The sequence below is a fragment of the Gopherus flavomarginatus genome, chromosome 3, assembly GCF_025201925.1.
Source record: "Gopherus flavomarginatus isolate rGopFla2 chromosome 3, rGopFla2.mat.asm, whole genome shotgun sequence".
Classification (NCBI taxonomy): Eukaryota; Metazoa; Chordata; order Testudines; family Testudinidae; genus Gopherus; species Gopherus flavomarginatus.
Window position 1 is genome coordinate 86,177,190 of NC_066619.1, and position 22,830 is coordinate 86,200,019.

The following is a 22,830-nucleotide window of genomic DNA, read 5'->3' on the forward strand; positions in this document are numbered from 1 at the left end:
GAACATTTATGATTCAGGTACTTAGTACTTAAGGACTGCATTGAGAAGCTATTCACTGAAAGACAATAGCCTGCCTTTGGTTGCCCATGATGAAATACTGGACATAATGCAATAGTAGCAATGGACAAAGAATTACGGTACTGTATTTCTATGGTGAGTATGTGTTACCATTCAACAGCATAATGAGGCACAAGCCTTAAGGCTAAAATATGAAGTCAGGCAAAAATGGATAGAAAGGGGCTTAAACCACTGAATCTTCAATGTCAAGAACATCTATAATAGAGGTCATCTGGGCCTCGGATCTCTGATTAACAGCACCTTTTCCTAGCCTTCTGTGTAAGGTTGGGTATCTGGGTGTTCCTCCCCTCAACAGTGATAACTGGCTTCACATACTAGCCTTCTGTGAAGCAGTGCTTTCAAACTTGCAAAGCTCTGCCTTAATGTGACATGACAATTTTGTTGCTGAACTGACCATTTTTGCAATTCTGATTAATTTTTAAAACTGCCACACTTAAACTACCTTGGTTTACAACTATCTTGCAAGATTAAAACTGTGAAAGGATCTGCAGCTGTGGGCTGCTATTTACATCCACAATCTAATGCAGATGACCGAACCACTGAGGCTGCCTATAGCTTTTCATTAGTTAGTACACCATTGGCATGCAGAATTCTAGTGTTCATTGAATGAAATTCACGTTACAACATACCTCAAAGCGAGTACAACGCACACCACAAAAGGCGACAACAGGTTTAAGCTGTAGATGATTTGTCCGGACACTCGTAGAAAAGCCAGAAAGAAGAGCTAAGAAAGACGTTTTTTCGGGGGGGAAAATAAAAAAAAAGGAACGCAGCAGAAAGCAACAAATGCTTCTCCTTCTCTAAAACAAGTCTTTAATGTAAGAGGACTGTTCTTTCATGAGGTTTCTGCCTTTACATGTAACAGATAAACTATTAGGCTTTTAAGTCCATACACAAACATCCAGATTGCTAATTTTGATATTAAATGAGAGACTACTGATTGCCAATGTGTAGTCTAAAGATCTTTCTGAAGTAACATATAATGTTATCACTGTTGTGGCACCGAGCACTTGAGTTTGTTAAGAAGTGTGTATAACAAAAATACAACATTTAGAATAGAAGGCAGCCTTGTTTTGTGTAGTTTTACTGGTTCCCTCAACTTGTAAATGTGGGCTGCATTTTCTAATCAACAGTTTATATAGCTGATTAAACCTTTTATAGCTTAAAGCCTTTTCACTGAAAGGTGCAAGTCAAACACTTAATGTTGTACTGTCTTGTGTCTACGAAGATGCACAAATATTCCCATGTACTGCTAATTCTTAAAAAGCAACTTTGAAATAAGGTATAGAAACACAGTAGATTGATGTTACTTGGGTTAGGCACTCCTTAACACTGCACAAACCAACAATTTACATTTTTTGAAATCATCTCAGCCCCAACCCTGAAAACAAGGACTGCCAGTAGCCAAGAAATTAAATTTAATGTTACATAAGAAGGCAATATCGAAAATATCAAACTACACTTGCATGTGGCAGTAGAACAGGTGAGTGCGAGGTTGAAGAAAAAGTTAAAGGCTATGAAAAATTTTTTAGATTAATGATTACAATATTAGATCAACTTTACACAGCTTGAATTTGCAGCTGTTTACTTTAACTCCCTCTCCCCAAAAATATAGCGACTTCCTTCAAGAAAAGGAGTTCCCTTACACAAAATGTGTCATGTTCACACAAATTTGTTTGTATTATTCAGAACAAAACAGTTTTGTTGGCAGAGATTGTGGGTTCGCAGGGACATTTAAGCTTTCATTAAACTGGAAAGCAGTCAAGTCTTTGTGTCTACAAATTTTACATTTAATAGTTCCACGAGTTTGGCAAAAGTTCACGATGATGTTTAAGATGTTTTCACCAAATCATAGACATAAATATGGAAATCATCATCGAACTTGATGAAATAGACAGAAGGTTTGGCTTCAACTTGATGAATGACCATGCCAGTCCTTTTAGAGCCATCTTCTTTGGCATATTCCACTTGTTTGCCTACCAGGCTGTCCACAACTTCACCTGGTTCCCGTTCTGCTGGAGGCGAATCATCTGTAACACAGAAATCATGATGTGTTTAGTTAGGAGTTTAAGGATTTTCAATCCACATAACAACTGCAAAGACATCTTCAGAATGTATACAAATATCAGGAGTCGTGAGAAGAGATGAATTACAATGTTTGAGAAGAACATTTTAAAAGTTGTAGTCTATTCAGTCAAACAAAGTTCATCAGTTCCACAATTTACCATTACAGGAAAAAATGTACATGGGTAACACTGCAACCAGAATTTTAAGAAACTGAAATCTTATACTAGCCTCCTAGACATCCTGCATCCATTAGCTCCTATGTAGTCATATGCACATAAAGCAAAGTAACAAATGAGGAAGTTCTTTGAGATGTGTGGTCCCTGTCTGTATTCCACTGTGGGTTATGCATGCAAACCATGTATCTGGAGCCAGAGAATTTGAAACAAGTATTTGGCTCACCTCTATAATTCTTTCTCTACCATGAATCAGATAAGATCTGAAGCAGTAGGTGAAAAGTGCATTACCGATAGGGACCACACATCTTAAAGACCCTCCAGTTACAGGTAAGTCACCTCCTTTTCTTATTTGAGTGATGGTCCCTATTGTAGTCCACTGTGGGTGACTGACAAATAGTACCTAAACATGAGGAGGGTGGGAGGATGTGGCTGATAGGGCTCAGCAGACTACCATTGCTGCACAGGAGGCATCAGAAGAACAATCCTGCACCAGGGAATAATCTCTTGCAAATGGTTGAACGGAATTCCACATAGCTGCTTTACAAGTGTCCAGGAGGGTCTCTCTTGAAGAGATGCTACCTGCTGTTGCTTGGGCTCTGGTGGAATGAGCTCTTAGCCCCAGTGTGAAAGGGGAGGGGTTTGACAGCTGAAAGAGTAGAATGCAGCCAGATATCCATTTGGAGATTCTCTGGGTAGAGGTGGCCTGCCCTCTGACTGTTGATACAGAGACAAATAGTCACAGGGCTTTCCTGACTGATTTTGTTCTATGCAGGTAGAAATCCCAGGCTCAAACGTAAAGGGAGTGGAATCTGTGGAAGCGTGTCGTTTTGGGAAGAACACAGCTAAGTGAATGGATTGGTTAAGGTCAAATTCCAAAACTACTTTAGGGATAAAATTGGGGTATAGATGCAAGGAAACTTTATCCTTATGAAATACATTGTATGGAGGGTCAGCCATCATTACTCCAAATTTCCCAACATTTCTTGCTGATGTGATGGCTACATGAAAGGCGACATTCATGGAAAGGAAAGAGATGGAGTAAGCAGCTAAAGGCTCAAAGGGGAGTCTCGTTATCACTGAGAGAAAAGATTCAGGTTCCATTGGGGTGCAAGCTTCTGAGGAGGCAGGAAGGTTCTCACTAAGCCTTTCCAGAATCTATTAGTTAGTGGGTATGCGAAACCACAGTAGTCTTGAGAAGGTGAATGGTATGTACTGATTGCTGCCAGGTGGATTCATAAGGGGCTGATGCAAGGAGCTATGACTCCCTGCACATGACAACAGCAGCTGCCATAACTCTAGAAGCGCTATCCATGGCACTGACTGCAGGTTGGGTGGTCCTGGCTACCAGTTTGCTTTCATTCATCAAAGCTAGGAAACGAGCTCTGTCAGTAAACTTCACAAACTTGCCGTAGTTCAGGGAATTGTATTTAGCCAGCACATAGTATTCTTCCTCTTCCATCAGATCCAGAGGTAGATCGGAGCAAATAGGTGCGAGAACTAAGAGTGCAGGGGATGATGCTGCACTCCCTGGCTTGAAATGGTTTCCGTCATATACAAGGTTACAGTTTGGCTCTCAGCACCTCCATTATACAAATTATTCCAGCACCCCTGATCAGAGCATTCCCTTAAAGAGGCAAGGAGTGACTCCCTAGTAAATTGAATCGACTCTGCAGGGTGGTACTGGTCCCGAGGCCCCCAATATGGCCATCAGGAGAGGTCAGTAAGAGGTCACAGAGGCCCCTGTGGCCTCGGGTGCCAATAGTTCTAAGTCAGATGAGGTGAGGGTCTTTTGGGTAGGGGAGGATAAGTATGGTAAGGGAAGAGCAGTTCATCAGATGGCTCCTAATCTTCCGAGGAGAAGGCTGATTCCAGTGGTGGTACCATTGGTGCGTTGAGGGGAAAATGTATTCTGCATCAGGTGGGGGTGGGAATTGACAAGCACTACCCTGCAGTGGGTTCTCTCAGAGGAGATGGTATCTCCTCGAAATTGAGAGCCCCGATAGAGGAGGGGATTCTGAACCCAGGAAAGAGAAAATATCCTGAGGGTGGAAATGGATTCGGACCTCTGTGGTATAAGGGGGACTCTGCTTGTCTGGACCATCAGAGCCAGCAAGGAGGGTGGTATCCAGCAGTGATTGGGCTTTATCAGTACCAACTGTTTGGAAGCAGCTGGGAATGATGGTATAAACAGGACACGGTCTGGAACCAATGGAGCCAAATGCTTATAAGCTTTCTTGTCGTGCCTCTGGGACTTAGTATGTCCTAAGTCCTCATGGACTGAGCTAGTAGGTTTGCTTACAGATGCATCCGACTTCTTTGAAGTGAATTTTCAGGAAGATAGTCTCATGCTTATGAAAGTGCTTTCTAGCTTCCTGAAAAGGCCTCGGCATAGGGTCTGTGGTGGAGGGGGGGCGAGGGGAGTATCTCTCCCACATCAGACTTTGCAGCAGAAGGCGCACTCCTTGTGGAATCAGGCTGCAGTACAGGGAGGGTTCCCAGCCTGGGTCTGATTGGATACTGCACCTCACCACGATATGAGCTTCCTCAAGGCAGTACAGATAACGATAGTGGTCTTCACTGATTGAGAAGGATTGCAGGCAGGAAACAGAGTTTGAAGCCCAGGGTCCTGGGCATAGTCCAGTACCCAAATGAGGTACAGGGGGTTACCCCACATAGAGTAGAGTAATCTAATGCTAGAATTGTTAAAACTGCTTAAACTATAAACTATTAGGAGTGTTAAATATTCACAATGAGGTTATTTATTGTTAATAGGACAAAGTTGAAGCTGTGGATGCTAACACTGCAAGAAACTTGAGTGATTTTCTCAGGGCTTTATCCTAAAAACTTATCAAGTTTATTTAACTTAGCCTCCTTTGGTAGTCAGAGTGTGGCTCAAAAAAAAAAAACTGGTGTAGTTTCAGAATTCCTTCTGAATCAGACTTTGTTTGGAAAAAATTTAGTGTCAGGACAAAAATGTCACCTTTCCCTCATGGAACACAGTAAAGAAAGGTCAGCTTTAAAAGCCTACAGTTCAGTTACTCTTCTTGCAGCTATCATAGAAAAGAAAAAGGTTGTCTTACGGACAGGCGGTAAAGCACCCTTCCAAATGTTTTAATAGAAGCTCCGTCAATTAAAGTGCTAAGTTTCAAGCCCACACAGACATCCTTGGAACACCGAATTTCTGTCTTCAAGAGCACAATTCAGGCCACTAGCTGAAAGATTCCAAAACCTAAGGAAGACTGACTGTTCCTGGCAGAGTGTCTGGAGAGACAGTGACAAGTATGAGAGTCTCCAACATCAAGCCCAGGAGATCAGAGAATCAGAATTTGTTAACTCGATCTTAATTAGGAAAAACATGTATGCCTTGTCCCCTCATCTATGAAACTTGGGGGGGGGAGGGGGGAGGGAAGGGGGGGAGGAGGAGAGGAGTGAGGGAAGGGAAGGGAAGACATAAAACAATGGCCAAAGTCCAATAAAAAGCCATTTGTCAGAGCTGGGATCCTTTCCTGTCCTTAAACAGAAAAAAGGACCAGGGACATTTTAAATTGCTTTCGGTAGAACACAGATTTATTGATTCATAAGCCCATTTCTGAAAAAGAGTTTGTACCACTGACTTATTTAGGAACAGGTACAATTACAGCCTTCATCATCTGTGATTCATGCTGGTGGCACACAAGTTTTTTTCCCCACTGCCAGAAAGAGAATCTGGGTTGGTCTGATAATCAGCATATCACTCCAAAGAGGCATTAGGTCACAACATAGGCTGTAACCATGAGCATTTCTTGGTTGTTCAGGTACAATGACACTGGTGTGATATTGTCTACTAATAACTGTACCACATAGTCCTATATCCACATGAAGAGATAGTTAAGAATCCAATGAATGGCTTCCAGCTCTAATATTTATGGAAAGCTTCACCCATCAAGGACTCCAACAACCAAACTAACAACCCATTATAAAGCCAAAGCATCTGTCACAATTCATTCACCTAGGAAGAAGGGTAAAGGGGTCCACTCTTGAACATTTTTTGTTGTTACTTTTTTTAAAAGGAGTTCTCCTGTTTGTTTTCTATATTTGCAATTCAATATTTTCTACCCTGGAAGACACTGAATACCTGGAGATCTACTATTAATATAACAGGACAAGCACAATATAACAGGACAAGAAGCTCATTCATTGAAAGTGGGGGTATATGATTTTTATTCAGACTATTTACAATGCTGCTTTTTGTTTTTCTTCTGTCTCGTTTTTAAAGTTTCAGCACTTCTTTCCTTCAGTTAATGGAAGAGAAATCTTCTAGTACCCATCTGATACTCCTTCCCCTCGCCAAATCCACAGAGCAGCCAAGAGGGGAAATGGGGAGGAGGAATAAAAAAAATCAAACTAATAGTTTCACTGCTGATCGTTTTAGCAGAAACACTGAGCTAATGTGCTTAATAATCATAGCTGGATATAGGGGTATATCCGCTACAGTGAAGTGAGGGAAACAACCTCTTTCCCTCCAAAGTTTATCCAATGTAACCTCTATTCCTGGCCAAGAGGGAGACAAGAGATACAGCCCCCCTTCTCTCTAGTACCAAAAGTTTCAACTGCCACCTGGATTAAAAAAAAAAACAAAACAAAAAATAAAAAACCAAGACACACAATCACCCCTCTATCTTCCTGGATTTAAAAAACCCATTTCTTAAAATCTCCAGCCTCCACTTGAATAACTCCTGTAACAAACATGGTCAATACGAAATCTGAAACACATAGAGCACAAAGACTCGGGGCAATGTAAAGTGAAATTTAATCAAAAAGGGAATAATATTAAGACATGGGTAATTTTTAATTAACTAACATTCAAGTCTTTAAACCTCTCTTAAAGAATTCTATTCTATTCTTTTTATCGTACCAACTTGCAAACAAACTGGTTGTTCCTATCTACAGTTACAGGGCTGAAAATTAAACTTAGGGAAAAACCTTCAGTATGTGTGTATGTTCATTTCATTGTGTATCATAATGTTTGAATGGCACGTGCACACACATCGGTTTCCCTTACCATCTTTGTTATAGGTCAACTGACTTAGAAACACACGTACCAGTCCTTAAGAGTTATCACCCAAAATTTCCACGTCCTGATGTGATCATTTAAGAAACACACATGACATTTATTTAGGGTACATGAATTCATCTAGTTTCACTTTAGCCTTTGTGATCTGTTATATTTAGTTAAAAGATAACACAAAGGAACAAAAAAAAACCTAACTTCGCTTTCCCATCAAACTAGTGCTATGATGAAACCAATATTTTTGAGGGAGAATACCTATACATATGGAAAAAGTGGATGGTGGTAGTATAGGCTAATACAATTACCATTTTATCCTTGTTTCAAGTTACCACCATTTAAGAGTCATCCCTAATATTAAAAATATATGAACCTTCTGCAGTTCTTGCAGTTCATCAGCTCTTTCATTTCAGGAAACAAACAAACCCAATGTCTATGGAAAGTGAGCTGTCATTTTGGTTTAGAAGAAAAAAAATGTACTGGCGTACTTACTGGAATCAGGCATAATGCGGAGGTCACCTTCTTTATAGTCATCTAAGAGCTGATACATGTACAAGACAGGATCCTTCTCATAAGTAATATAAAACCACGTGTTCATTATAGGAGCTCGAGCCAAGACCATCCCCCTCCACTCATCTTTTGATCCATCCTCTGTTTCAAACATATGTTCCACAGCTTTGCCAATCATTGTGTCTGCCAGGTGGGCATCACTGATTCGAGATGAAGCTGAAATATGTACACAATATTGCATAAAATTCAGGACCACTCGGAAGCCTGCATACTACATCTTCCACAGAAATCATAAAAAGGGCTTTATTCAAATTGTTTTCTTTACAAAATAATTATATGAATTAACTGGTGGATATTTTTATTCTCTGGGTATATCCAGATTACAAAGATGCGGAATTCTAGCTATGGTTATTAAATAAGGGCTTGTCTACACTATCAGTTATTCTAGAATAGCTATTCCTGATTAAATTCCATGTGTGGACATAGTTATTCAGGAAAAAGAGCATCCACACATGGAGCTAATCAAGAAATTAATCCTCTTTAAACTCACACCCCTACTGTACTCCAGATTAATTTTTATGTGTAGACAAGCCCCAACTCACTGCACTCACACTACAGAAAAATATAGTTAGAAACACTAAGGAAAACCAATTGTGGGTTACAGAGCAGATACCACAACATCTTTGTTCCTATTAAAAATAAACTTTTAGCAAATGGGGTGAGGGCTGATCATAAAATAGCCTCTACAGTTTTCTACTGTCACTGATTTTTTTTCTTGAAACACAGCTAACTCCTTGCAGCCAACAAAAAAAGCTGATCTAGTTTGAGAGTCAGTGACACTTGGCGTGAATTCTGAACCTTAATAAGTGTTTCAGACATCCTACAGGTTTTAAAAATTCAGACTGAGCTATTGAAAACAAACTAATTCAATTATTTCATTTTTAAAGAAATTTCACTTTATTTTTATTACTTCTCAGAAAAGGCATAGGAGAAACACTTAATACAGGACCATACAATATGGAGTACAGCAAAGAAAATTCTCATGAAATTGAACTGTAAAATGTGAACTCTCACTCAGCATTAACAATTTAACATGTAACAGAAATATTAGTCTAAGCATTACATAAGCTTTTGAGAGAGAAATCTTGGCTGTGAATAAGGCTGATCAATATTATATCCTATACAAGTATGCCAATTAGATGACAATTTACAGTACTGAACTTCTATAGCACTCAATGTAATATAAAAATAAGTTATTTAATTTAAGAGAGAAATTCCCTACTCACTCCAAAATCAGGAGAACATTTACTAATGAAAGTCCACAGACTTGACAAAATGCAATCCAGCAGCTCCATCCAGCATCCTGTCCAGAGCATGCAATATATATGTACGTGCATCAAAACACACTTACCAACTCTGTCTGGAAGGACTTCAAGAGCTGACACTCTTTCATCTTTGTGCAGTTCTAGTCCATAGACGCAATCAAATCCATCATACTTAATAAGGTAAAGAGAAGGATTTACAGGAACCTGATCAAGAACTGTCCCCTTCCATTGTGTTACAGGTCCACTCCCTTCTTTCCATCCATGCTGTATTCTGCACCCTACAATATTTCTTCGGGGCTGAGAAATGGGTTTGCTAGGTCCCACGTTGTTTCGATGCTTTCTGTATATTGATACAAACAGGATTAAGCTTGTGTGCAGAAAAATGTTGTTTATTCTATTTATAATCCAATGTAGTTCAATGTTTTATTTTAATATACAAGTATTCCTTATTTTTTTATTTAATGTTGGACAAATTCTAATGCAGCTTGTATTATAGTGCACCTCTTTTTGAATAGGCCAAATTACTGTACTAATTGTCTTTAAATTATTTAGGAAACATACTACTACAATAATGAAAAGAAAAACTATGGTCCTGTGATCAGTTGCTATGCTGCCAAATAATCTGAAACTAACTCAGCTGGTCAAATTTTTGCCGTAACAGGTTTTCAGCAAAAATGCAGTTTTATCAAAACAATAAAAAGTGTTTTGTAAGAACTTATCAATTTTAACAAAAATTGACAGAAAAAGATCCAAAAGTTGCATTTCAACAGTGTTGGCTGAAATCTTTTAGTTTCTACTGTAATATTAAAATATTATATTCTACATTACACATCTGGGATGGTTTAGGTATACGTGGTCTGCCTCAGCATGGGAAGCAGATTTGGGTACCCTTTCAAGGTCCCTTTCAGCCCTACATTTCCATGATCCTACATATAAAATATAATATAAAAAAGTTTAAACATTTCCTGAATCAAAACTATGCTGAACTGACATTTTTCTGAACTTTCAATTTGTAGGAAATTTTGAACTTTCAGATTTTTGCTCAGATTTGGAATGAAATTTTTTAAAATGTCAGAATTCCTTGCCAATTGAACCTCCTGAAAGCGCAACTCACCTGTTTTAAAAGGTCAATTCAGACATCAAAAGGAAAGTTTAATTAGAGACATGCCTATATCTCTTATTTACAAGGCATCAGTATTTGTCAGATACTTAACTAATCCGAGGCCAATATGAAGGATGCCTCTCACACCCACAAGCAGGATAAGCAGCTGCCATTAGCATTTGTTGGTCAACAGCTGTTTTTGTAGTAGTGTGTTTATGTATTTCTCTGTTCTCCATGCCTATGCTGGAGTTCAAGTAACTTCTCAAACTATCAGTAAGTGCAGCATCGCCTGAGAAGTGCTCATCAAACATAGGCGTAGCATGCCAACAAGAAAAGCACTCTTTTGACGTTCCTTTTCAGTACAACGCCACTAGGGTCAGATGAAAGGAAGGAGCAGTATGGAAGATTCTCCTTAGAGTGAGCAGTGAGGACTAGCAATCCACTTCTGCTCCTCTCTCTCTTCAGTGGTTTATTCTTTCTTTATGGAACCTGCCACCAAAAACAAATATTTGCCAGCACAAACCACTTGCCAATGGTTAATATTGCCAAGTCTTCATTGGTTATGGTTGTGAGAGATCTTACTTTTGCTATCTGACAAAGTACCAAACTGTATCTAGCAGTTTAAAAGTCTTATTTTTGTAATTCATTAAAACAAGTGACAATTTATAGCATCTATGTAAGAACTATATGGTTACCAGTATATTGTAGCCATTTTCAAGAGACAGAAAGATATGTATTAAATTATTTCATATATTTATTTTAGCTTGCAGTAATCTGCACCATTAACACACTATTCACGTGGCTATCAGATTAAGATAAATCTTTGTTTTTTCTTATGATAAACTTTAGATAATTTTAGTAGTTTTACAATAAATACTGTTCGCTGCAACCTTGCCAACTTCATTTAACCTGGCACAAATATTTACACAACATTAATTGCTTTAATTATTAGAAACTGAATGTCACAAAAAGCAACCTACACCATTCTCAGAAAAAAGTTAGCAACAGTGTAAAGCATTCTCAGCAGTAGCTAGCAGCCTCTCAGACCCGTTACCTACCCTGCAGTAACTGAAGCTCAAGCTGCATATTCCCTAAGGGTATTCTTGCCCCAGGCACCTGAGACAGGAAGATTTTTCAGTTGCAAGGTCCATTGATCTGTGCCTGCACCCTACACCACCTTGTGCTCTGAATCAAAGACATTAAGGGGTGGCACAGTCTAACCACCTCTCCAGTTCCTAGCTCTACCCTGAATCAAGAGAGGATGTGAGAAGAGAGGAAGGAGGGTGGTGGGTTATGCAATACCCATAGGGACCACACATCTCAGAGAACTCCAGTTACTGCAAGATAAGTAACCTTACTGTCTTCTTTGAGTGCTGTTCCCTATGGGTATTCACTGTAGTTGACTCACATGAAGCACTCTTTGGGGAGGAGGGTACAAGCAAACATGCTGTGCCATAGATCGCAGGACAAAAGTAGGCATCTGATGGTGAAGCTTGAGCAAGGGCTTCATGTCCAATAAAAATGTGACTCAAGCCCCAAGGTGCCAGTCTAAAGATTTTTGAGGTGAATTCTTTGCAGGGAAAAGCACTGAGGTAGCTTGTGCTCTGGTTGGGTTAGCCCTGGTACTTAGTTTTTGTCCTTATTGAATTTCATCCTATTTACTTCAGACCATTTGTCCAGAACATTTTAAATTTTAATCCTATCCTCCAAAGTAGCTGCAAGACACCAGCTTGGTATCGTCCATAAACTTTGTAAGTGTACTCTCTATGACATTGTCTAATCACTGATGATTGTAGAGTGTTTCCTGCTGTTAAGGATGGTTTGGCCCTCTTCAGAACACGATCTCTTTGTCTATTCAAAAACCATATTGCCAGATTGAGGGACCCTGGCTTGCAATGGTTGTTCTGGTCTCCATTCTGAGGCCATATGTTCAGGAATGGTTGTAAGCACATGCATGGGTAAGAGGTGAAGGGGGTCAGTCTGATATTTCAGCGTGCTCTTTTCTTTTAGCATGGTCTGTGCAGATACATGCTCCCGTGAGCTCTAGACACACCCCTATTTGGGTGTGGAGTCTGACTAGATGGGAGAGTAGGGGAGAAGCAGTCGTTTTCTTAAAGAACTAACGAGGTTATTTATCCTGCTTCTTATGAGGACATTTACCCATACCCTCCTCATGTCTCTGTTTAGAGAAGTCCTCAGTTTTGATCAAGGATCCTGAGCTAGGGAGTGCCAGTGCCGGAGGGGCACTACTTGGTAGCTCCAGTCCATGTGTTGGGAAGCTCAACCTCCAGGATCAGATTGGGACCCCATGGAAAGCTCAATTAAATATTTGCAAAGCTAGAACTCACAAGACTGTTTAGTTCATGGGGGAAAGAATGGCAGATCTCACACTTAGAAGGAATGTGTAATTCCTTGAGATAGTACAGGCAGCTCTTGTGAGGATCACTAATGAGGAAGACCTGGAAGGCAGGCAATTCATGCCACCCCTTACACACTTGGTTGAGAGCATGAGGTGATGTAGAGTGCAGGCATGGACTGCTACTGAAAAATCTTCCTATCTGAGGTGAGTGGAGCACATGCTCACCACAGTGAGTATCAACAGGGACCTGCACTCAGAACAAAATAGTGCTTGGCAGAGATCCAAGACATGACAGATAGTAGTGAGATCTGGAAAAACTGTTCATAGAATGCTTCCATCATTCCACAAGGTTGCTGAGGTAGGAAATGTACTATTCCATCAGATATAATTAGAACTATACATTCACTGGGAACTGCAATTCCTCTACAATTTCTCTCAACTCCAGCCTTGCATTCTTCATGAAGAAATTCTTAGTGGGCAGTTCAACAGTATTTTCTTTATTTTCAGATTTCACTTCTGTCACAATTATATGCAGTCTTTAGCAGTATTTTCTAGAAAGGCTTTGAGTGGCCACCCTGGCATCACAGGTTACTATAACACATATATAACAAACCTTTTCCCAATTAAATACAGCAGAAACATGAAGTTCAGTATTTTTTTATACGCATCTTTTGTTAAGTACATTTTCAAAACATGCGTGTTTAAGAGATATAACAGGTCTTTGCTAATTTCTCTTGTTAACTTTTCTTACTAAATATATCCACTACAATGTCAGCAATATTTCATTAGGAAGGAATCAGTGATGCGAAATTTTTTCCTGCACAATGAAAATCTGTTTTTGTGTGCAGTAAGTTTACTTCAACACAGAGTCCCATGCTAAGATATCTTTTGATTAACTGTTTGGTTAATAAGCGTAATTCTTTCTGAATGGTAACTGAAAAAAATCTATTAGGACAAGTGTTCAAAGAGACACTACCAAGTTTAAATAATTTTAAACGAGTTTTTGAACATGTTACCAATACCTTAGAATTAAATTTGAACTTTTAAAAATACCTATTCCCCCGCCCAACACATCATTTATGCTGTTTATGCTTTACATTTCACTCATTTTAGACTTAGTGAACCACTAAGGGATAGCTCAGTGGTTTCAGCATTGGCCTGCTAAACCCAAGGTTGTGAGTTTAATCTTTGAGAGGGCGACTTAGGATCTGGGGCAAAATCAGTACTTGGTCTTGCCAGTGAACGCAGCGGGCTGGACTTGATGACCCTTTGGGGTCCCTTCCAGTTCTATGAGATAGGTATATCTCAATATATTATTATTAATTTTGTTTATAGTCCATTTCACTTTCTGGTTATAATGCATATAATTCTTCAATATTGGGACTGCAAATAATTAAGGGGGATACTTAAATAAAAACCACTTGTCGTTTTCAGTGAAATAAAGTTCCACAATCATTTTAACTTAAATTTTGGGCCTGAACTACCTTTAAAATAACTAACAAGCTTCTAGCTCATATCTACTTTTAAACACATTACTGCCTAAAGAAAGCATCATGAACGCAAACTTACAGAAGTAAAAGTGAACCGGTATCTCTTCCAAAAGATCCTGAATTTATGAATAACTATTTCCAAAGTGTTTTACAGTCTAAGAGACATCAAAACGGTTTTTTATTATACTAAGATTTACAATTTCAAATTAAGGTCTTACATGAGGAAAATATTGAAGTCAATGAACGGCTGTAATAACTTAATTCTAGTTTAGTGCTACTTTTTAAAAAAAAAATTAATGGTTTTACAGCACAATTGAAGTTGTTTGGGTGCTCTAACTGTGCTTTTCCAACCTTAACATATTTGGATTTTTAAAACTTAATCTTAACTCTCTATTTCCTGGTCTTGTTTCTGGGGTAATTACAAAATCCTTGTAATATATTTTACCTTAAGTTAGTGATATGTATTTTTAACCTTAACTCCATTTTAGCAGTTTGTCTCGGAATAGAGCCAAGAAATTTTAGTTCCTCCAATATGCTGCTATCTATCAAATAATCATGTAACTCGCTGGCAAAGTTTATCATGACCATCTCAGACGAAAAAGCAGCTATCTTTAGTAGAAGCATGCCATCCTGCTGAAATAGTAGCCTTCTCTATTCAGGGCACGGATAGCTTCAATCCCACTGGAAACCTTCAGTCTCATTGTAAATTATGGAAAACTATGGCCATTATGAGTGAAGACATTCCCTCCCTCCACCTTCTCCATTATATTCACAAATCATTAATAACTGTACTTACTTGGAACCTAGCTTGAAATGGGCATCTATTTCAAAGGTGCAAAAGGTAATAAAAATGAGCCATTTATTATCAAAAGCAATCTGAAAAAAATGAGATTTCTTAAAGGTTCAATTTTAAACTAAATTTTTACTCTAAGTACTCAGTTTAGTTGAAAACCTCTGTAAGTTAAATCTTTATCCACTAGTTATCTGTTACAAATCTGTGGATGATGCTCTGTATTCTTTGTATATAATAAAGATGTTTACTCTTTCTTCAGTCCAAAATAAGTCCAACTTTAACAAAGGCACTACCATCCCTCATTAGTATTGCAGAGAATAGGCTGTCCTCTTATTTAGATATCTTCCTTGAAATATGACAGACCTGGTACTTTGAGTTACCAAAGTGAAAGGTGAAAAGCACCACTATGATTGCACTACTGCAACTGCTATACTTGCATTTCCTGTCTCCAGTTGTTCTATAATGATGCAGAGGAACCTGTTGCAAGACACAATACTGGTGTAAATACCTGTGCCCTGTAGCAAAAAGTTCTGTGCAACACCAGTTGAGTTACAGGCATTCCAGAGGCTTACAACACTGGTTGCAATGCCTAATGCTGTAATGTAGTAAGCTGTCAGGTAGCCAAGTCTCAAACAATTAAGGGCTTTGTAGAGGGCACTATATTAGTACAACCTGACAGGTGACCAAAAAGGTAATTGGGGTGGTTTGCCCTGGAGTGGAAAGGTCAAGTCCTGTCTAAGCACAGATAAAGTGCACTTTTGGCTACTGCTGCTATGATCACCTCACCACAGCCTAAGACCAGTAAGATTCCTAGATTTTGCAGCTTTCTAAAAAAAGGTCAGAAAGAGGTTCCTCAGTCTAGGGATTTGTCCACATAAACCTTGTTAATCCCTTCTTGATGTTTCCCCCAGCCAATCATCTCCATCCTGTGAGGCTTAAGCAGCCATTAACTGACATCATCCAGTCCCCAGTCTTAGTGAGGCACCAGGAAAGTAAAAGGGGAAGTTAGAGATGTGGTATCTACATGTGTTCCATTTTTGAGTGCATATGCCTGATGTGCTGGAGAACAGAGCACTTTAGTCAGCAGTGTCTGCTCATTGCACCTGCTCCCTTGATTACCTTAAGCCCTTCCCCCTCAAGTAGGGTTGCCTATTTTAGTTGGACATATTCTTGGAGGTTTCATCACATGACATAATCTTGAATTACAGATTAATCTTTAATTTCTGGAGACTCCAGAGCAATCCTGGAGGGCTGGCAACCCTATCCTCAACGCTATACAGGTAGGTGCGTTGGTAGAGTGACCAACTGATTCTCAGTTCCTGCATCACGATCAAGAGCAGATTATTAGACTTGTTAGTATCATGGAAAGTAGGGTGGGCTGTGAACACATGGAAATACCACTGTGAGTTTACTTAGACTGCAATGCAGCGCTCCCAAACTGGGCATCTGAACTAAGTAGTAATGACTAGTGAAAGTATTACTCCAACCAGCAGCCCTACAGAAAATCAGCTACGGGTATTTCCTTGAGATGCTGCAGAAGTGACCTGTGGTCTGGTAGAATACAACCTAATACGACCTGGAAGTCCTAAATTGGCCACCTCATAACATACTTTTATGAAGTGTGGCACCCATTTAGATATTCTCCAAGTTGAGGCTGCCTGACCCTTGGATTTCCCAGCAATAAATATAAATAGCAAAGGGAGCTGCCTGAATGGTTTTGTTCTAGTCAAATAAAATGACTCAGATATTAAGTCTTTTATATGTTACAAAACTTTTATATGTTAACCAAATTCCCTTTAATGCTGAGAAACTATAAATGTAGTGCCCTCTACCTATTAAAATGTCTCTGACCTTCAGTTGAACCTTAGTTGATAAAGGAAATATATATTCAATAATAGAATGTGTAATTTTACCTTATCTTACTAACATAGCCCATATGCCCAGGAAGGAACCCTTGGAAACTAATAAGGATCTCTATTATTATAGAAGTGTGTTATAATAAACCAGCCTGATTAATTGATATAGGATTCTTATAATCCAATTATGTTCTGTGATAAGTTATTTGTTATCACAGATGTTTTCTGTGATTTATCAAATGACCCACTGAAAGATGTTTTTAACTCATTAGGCTTGTTTCAACAGGTATTCTTAATAATAATCGGAATAGAAATCCCTCTAGTTTATCAATCATGTAAGCTGAGATATCAAAAAGAAATTCCATAAGTAATTAGGTAAATTGAGATATCAAAAACAAAACACATGGTTTTGGGGAAAGTAACTTTTCCCTCCCTGCAAAGAAATGTCTTTGTTTCACATATTATAAAGGTAAGTTTGGGGTGTTAGTTTGGGAGTGAACAAACTGCCAACATTCTGTCAGTTACAAAAGGGAAACAAGCTGCTGGCTTCACCATTTGCAGGAGGTGGTAAAGCATATTTTCTTTTTTGTATGCTGTATACTGCTGTATTCATCTTTGACCAATGACCTCTGATTAAATAATTCCAATTGAGCTGGTTATTTGACACCTCAAATCATTAATAAAAAGTCAAACACGCAAAGCTCAAAGGACATCAAGAGTATGTAATGCAGCCTCACAACTGAATTAATGAGGCTTTGGGAAAAACAGGCAAGTGAATGGACTGATTTAAATTAAAATCAGAGATAAATTTCTTCCTAAAGTAAGGGCATAGCCAGGGTGTAACTTTCAACGTTAAAAATGCAGTGATGGCTTGCAATTCTCAGACCCTGGGGGTTGTCTTATTGAAGGAAAAACTCTAAAAAGTCCTTTCACAAACTTTAACAAATATGAGAAAAAAATTGGATGGTCTTGAATTGGGGGAGGATGTGCTGAGATAGCCACCAAACAAACAAATAATGAGCTTAGCAACAACCCAGAGGTTTATAAGAATAATAGATACTGAAGGATATGACAGATTGATGTCTCATATGGAGAAACATCACGCTGGTAAGCCCAGGATGAAAAATGCTTGAAGTTTGGAGTATAATTTGTCTTCGTGGATTGCTTTCTGCCCTGAATCCATATGTTGTGTATATTACCAGAACAAGCCTTCTCCAAGTCCGTTAACCAGACAGTTTCCATACCATGAGGTGTAGTGATAACAAATCTGGATAAATGTTTTCCCTGTTATGAGCAACTAAGTCTAGAAGAAGTGGTAAGAGATATTGGCAATACCGAGAATTTCTGATTTCTGTGAAACAGTCTTGCATGGGCCAATCCAGAACTATTAGGATGACTGCGGCCTTCTCCTGTTTGAATTCCTTAGCATATATGCGATCAGAGGAATTGGGAGATAAGTGTATAATAGGCCTTGAGTCCAAGGGATTATGAAGAAATCTCTTTGAGAACCCAGACTCTCGTCCCTACCTGGAATAAAATACTTTGCATTTCTTTTTCTGTTCAGTGGCAAACAGATCTGATTGAAAACGGACTTGATGACTAAATTCTTTATGAACCATTCATGATTCTGAGAACAATGCCTACTTGGATGCTCCCTCTGCCAGCATGTTATGTAGGTCTGGAAGATGCACTAAAGTTAGTCTTATGTCGTGTGAGATATACCAGTTCCACATAAGGACTGCTTCCCTGCACAAGAGCATTGGTTTGGCTCCTTACTGTTTTCTGTAAACATCATGGTGGTACTGTCAATTCTTACCTCTACACTCATCTTTGATATGAGGTAGAAAGGCCATGTAGACAAGCTTTATTGCTCTGAGCTAAAGGATGTTGATATGAAGGCATGTCTGAGACCACTGATCCTGTACTGTAAAAGTTGTTGAGATGGGTTCCCCAACCCAACGAAGAAGAATCAGTCACTACTGACTTGTGTGAAGTGCTGGGAAGAACAGAACTCTCCTGCAGAACTGATGTGCACCTTTCCATGAGCTGAGAGAGTTCACAACTCCTTAAGAGATGCATACTCCATATCTATTTTGTGAACAACATGGAAAGGGACAATCCAGAAACAGTCTTGAAGCCTATGTGAAGTTATGGGATCTAAAAGCTCGAGACATATCCTTCTTGTAGTACAGGGATTTTTATGAAGTTGATTGATCAACTCTATCAAATTCTTGAATCTGGTTGTAGCACTTATTCTACAGAGGTTTGAGCACTGAGTAGAAGCACAGTGAATTCTATCTTCTATGTTGGGATTAAATGAGACTTCTTCACATTCATTCTCAGTCCCAGTTTGGACAGCAGATGTATGAGATACCAAACACTGTTTATGACCTGTTCTAGAAACGATCTTCTCACCAATCATTGAGATAGGGAGTAAACTGGCATTTCTCTTTCTGAGATGTGCCACTACCATAGCCAGATGTTTAATGAAAGTTCTTGGGACTGACAACTCAAAAGGCATCACTCTAATGCTAATTTGTGTTGCCCGCTACAAAAAATACAAGTATTTCCTGTGTTCTGGATGGATGAAAATGTGTTTTGTAGCTCAAGAGCTGCAAACCAATCTAGAAGATCTACGAAAGGAAGTATGCAGGGCAAAGTTACCACTAGAAATTTGAACTGGCACATTAAGAAATTTATATCTCTCAAGGGTCACATTGGATGTCAGTTTCCAAATTTTTAGAGGACTAGAAAAATATCAGGAATAGAACCCTTTCCCCAGATATTGGGGGGAACTTCCTCCATAGCTCCAAAAATCATGTGTGACTAAGCCTCTTGTTGAAGGAGATTTTCATGAGGAAGCAGCTCTGAAATGGGATGGGGAAGATGATTTGTGGGTAAGAATGCCTTAGAATTGACTAGAGTAACCTATTTGAATTAATTTTCAGTACCTATCTGTTGCTGGTGATACTGTTCCATATTTTACATTATTTCCAGATATGGTTCCAAAAAGATGAAGGGAAGGGATAAAGATCCTCCAGGATTGGTTAGCAGCTCTTGATATATACATCAAATGACTTCTAAGAGCAGCCTTAGCAGCATCTGAAGTTGATGAAGGTATCCACGCATGTATATGTTGCTGTTTCTTAGAGAAACCTGATGCTCTCTGATAAAAAGGATTAAAAAAATAGTAACAGAGTGTTTCAGCTGAGTATGATATTGAGACTGCACTTCCTTATATTGCGAAGTGTAGATGCCTAATAACCATAAAGTGGTATGAGAGTTTCAATGTATGTAATAACTCATCGGTTTTACAGCTGACTAGATCCCTCCAAAGGTGAGGTCTTCCAGCATAGTTTGAACCTCCTTTGGCAACCCAGAAAACTGGAGTCATGACACACATCACATAGTAATTGGTGCTCTCTTGATGCTGTAAAAGCAGCATAAATGGAAGCTTGTAGGGAGGCTTTTTAGCTATTAACTATGTAGAAAAGATTTAAATGCCTTTCTGAGGTCTGCTGGAAGTTTATCAAGATACTCAGACACTTTAATTCAAGTAAGATGATAATCTGACAGAAAAACCTGATAATTCACTATGCAAAGTTGAAGGCGAGCTGATCCTTTCCTAAAAAATCCAATCTTCTTACTATCTTCTCCTTTGGAGTAACTCTAAAGGACTGATATTTCAACTTCTTTTGTGCTGCAGTCATATCTAAGTGACATCCTGGAGTAGGATGTGTATAGAAATATTTAAAACCTGTTGAACGAAACTGATACTTTTTTTAAAAATTCCTAGAGGTTGGTGGTACAGATTCCAGAGTGTGCCATAAAAGCTGGGCTAATTCTAATAGGTCTTCGTTTATAAGTAAGGCAAGCCACTCTGCTAAAGACATGAAAAGTCTTCAATAATTAGGACCCTACCAAATTCACAGCCATAAAAAATGAGTCACGGACTGTGAAATATAGCCTCCCCCCATGAAATCTGGGCTTGTGTGTGCTTTTACCCTATACTATACAGATTTCAAAGGGAAGACCAGCTTTTCTCAAATTGGGGGTCCTGACCTAAAACAGAGTTGCAGGGGGGTCACGGTAGTGTCACCCTTATGTATGTGCTACCTTCATATCTGGGTGACCGGAAATTGGTGCCTGCTGACTGAGGGCCCAGCTCTGCAGGCAGCAGCACAGAAGTAAAGGTGGAAATACTCCATACCATGCCATCCTTACTTCTGCGCTGCTACCGATGGCGTCTCTGCCTTCTGGGTTAGGCTCCCGGCCAGCAGCTGCCACTCTTCAGCTGCCAAGGTCTGAAGGCAGCGCTGTCGCCAGCAGCAGTGCAGAAGTAAAAGTAGCAGTACTGCGAACCCCCCACAACGCACTTTTGGGTCAGGACCTCTACAATCACAACACCATGAAATTTCAGATTTAAATAGCTGAAATCATGAAATTTACAATTTGTAAAATTCTATGACTGTGATATTGATCAAAATGGAGCGCAAATTTGGTAGGCTCCTACCAATAATGTGTTCTTTTTCTTGAACAGTCTGAGCTGGTATCTCTCCAAAGCTTCTGCCATTCTGAAGACCAATTCTTGAAATGACTTATAATCATCTAATGAAGATGCCTGAGGAGTTAGCCTCATTCTGTGGAAATGTTTCAGAAACTTGTTGCTGAAATATATGTTCATGCAGAAACTGATGAAGAAAAGAGTCCGGCTCAACAATATTTACAGATTGCTGTGATTGCTTTTGCATGATAGGCAGATCTGAGGGTGAAGGAGATTTAGCTCTGGACACTGAAGCTGAGGAATATTTTCATTTAAAATAAGGCCATGGGGCCAGAGAGGCCAAGCAGTCTGTCCATATGATAAAATGAGAGTTGCAAGGATGGAGGAGTACCAACTAGGGTCTTTGACCTAACATGCCTATATTTTCCCATGTCTGACCTGACTCGCAAACATATATGGGTCACAGAAAGGTACCACCTAAAAAGGTAACAGAGTGAAACATCCCCACTATCAGAAGACTCATGCCATCCTCCTGTAAGCTGAGAGGCTGCTCCTGAGGTGCTCAGAGAATTACTCATTGAATGGGCTTACCAAAACTACCACTTTTAGAAAGGATACCAACTGACAAACATCTAATATGATTGCATAGAGAAACAGCCAAAACACTGTGTACTTTGTACATTCTGTTTGCATATAAAATATAACAGAGTCATGCCCAAGCTTCCACTAATTGTTAGTTCTGTGATCTATTCCTCTATCTGTTTGAACATTGGATGCAACACTGAGGAATACATTTGATGATTGGCAACCCTGGATTGTCACATACTATTTTGTAGAAGAGTGTACACTGAAAAAGAACAAACAGTTTTTTGCACTTAGAAAAAATGATTAATAGTCATACAATGCACCTGCATTCATTCAGTTTTTGTCTTCGAAGTGTCTCATCAGAAAACTAGCCAGACTCAACCTATTTAGCTTTAAAAAACAATGAGATCAAACATGTCCAGACTATCATACCTTCTCCTCCCTCAGACTAGCTCTTTCCATCATCTACTTCCTCTTAAAATCACAAGGTGAACAACAAATTAATCCCCTTTTTTTGGGAGCGATGAGAGTGTGGAGGGTGACGAGAAACCCCTAACAAAAAATAAAGCATCCTTATAAAGTGTTGCAGTATTTCCAATCACCACATTTGAAAAAATAAGTATGAGAAATTTCCATGACAAAAGTGTATTTGAAATGAAATTACTGGAACACAAGTAGTAATAAGAAATCTATTATATGTCTGAGGTTATTTTCCAGATGCAGTCATCAGTAAAAATACTTGATGAGAATAGCTTTATACTGACCTAGTCACAACACACCGCTTAGGCAATGAAGATACTATAGTCTTTCCTTGCTACTTCCTCTCCCTAACGTCTTCAAGCAAGCTATAGCATTTTATTCACATGCTCTTGTTTCTCAAGTGATGGTGCTATTCAAACATCAGTAAATTTAAAAAGCAAGCATGTGAGCAAAAGCAG

General features: G+C 39.1%; 1 protein-coding gene across 6 annotated transcripts in view; it reads right to left on the reverse strand.

The window, feature by feature from the left end:
- Window positions 1-868: 868 nt before the first annotated feature.
- The window catches only part of SPIN1 (spindlin 1), a 106,258-nt gene continuing 84,296 nt past the window's right edge, over window positions 869-22,830 (reverse strand). For all 6 annotated transcript variants that reach the window (XM_050945960.1, XM_050945963.1, XM_050945961.1 and 3 more), the window contains 3 exons: window positions 9,290-9,543; window positions 7,861-8,094; window positions 869-2,108 (listed from right to left, as the gene is read on the reverse strand). In XM_050945960.1, coding sequence (XP_050801917.1) covers window positions 1,909-2,108; window positions 7,861-8,094; window positions 9,290-9,543 — 688 coding nt within the window. In that variant the 3' untranslated portion in view covers window positions 869-1,908. The remainder of the gene's footprint in view (window positions 2,109-7,860; window positions 8,095-9,289; window positions 9,544-22,830) is intronic.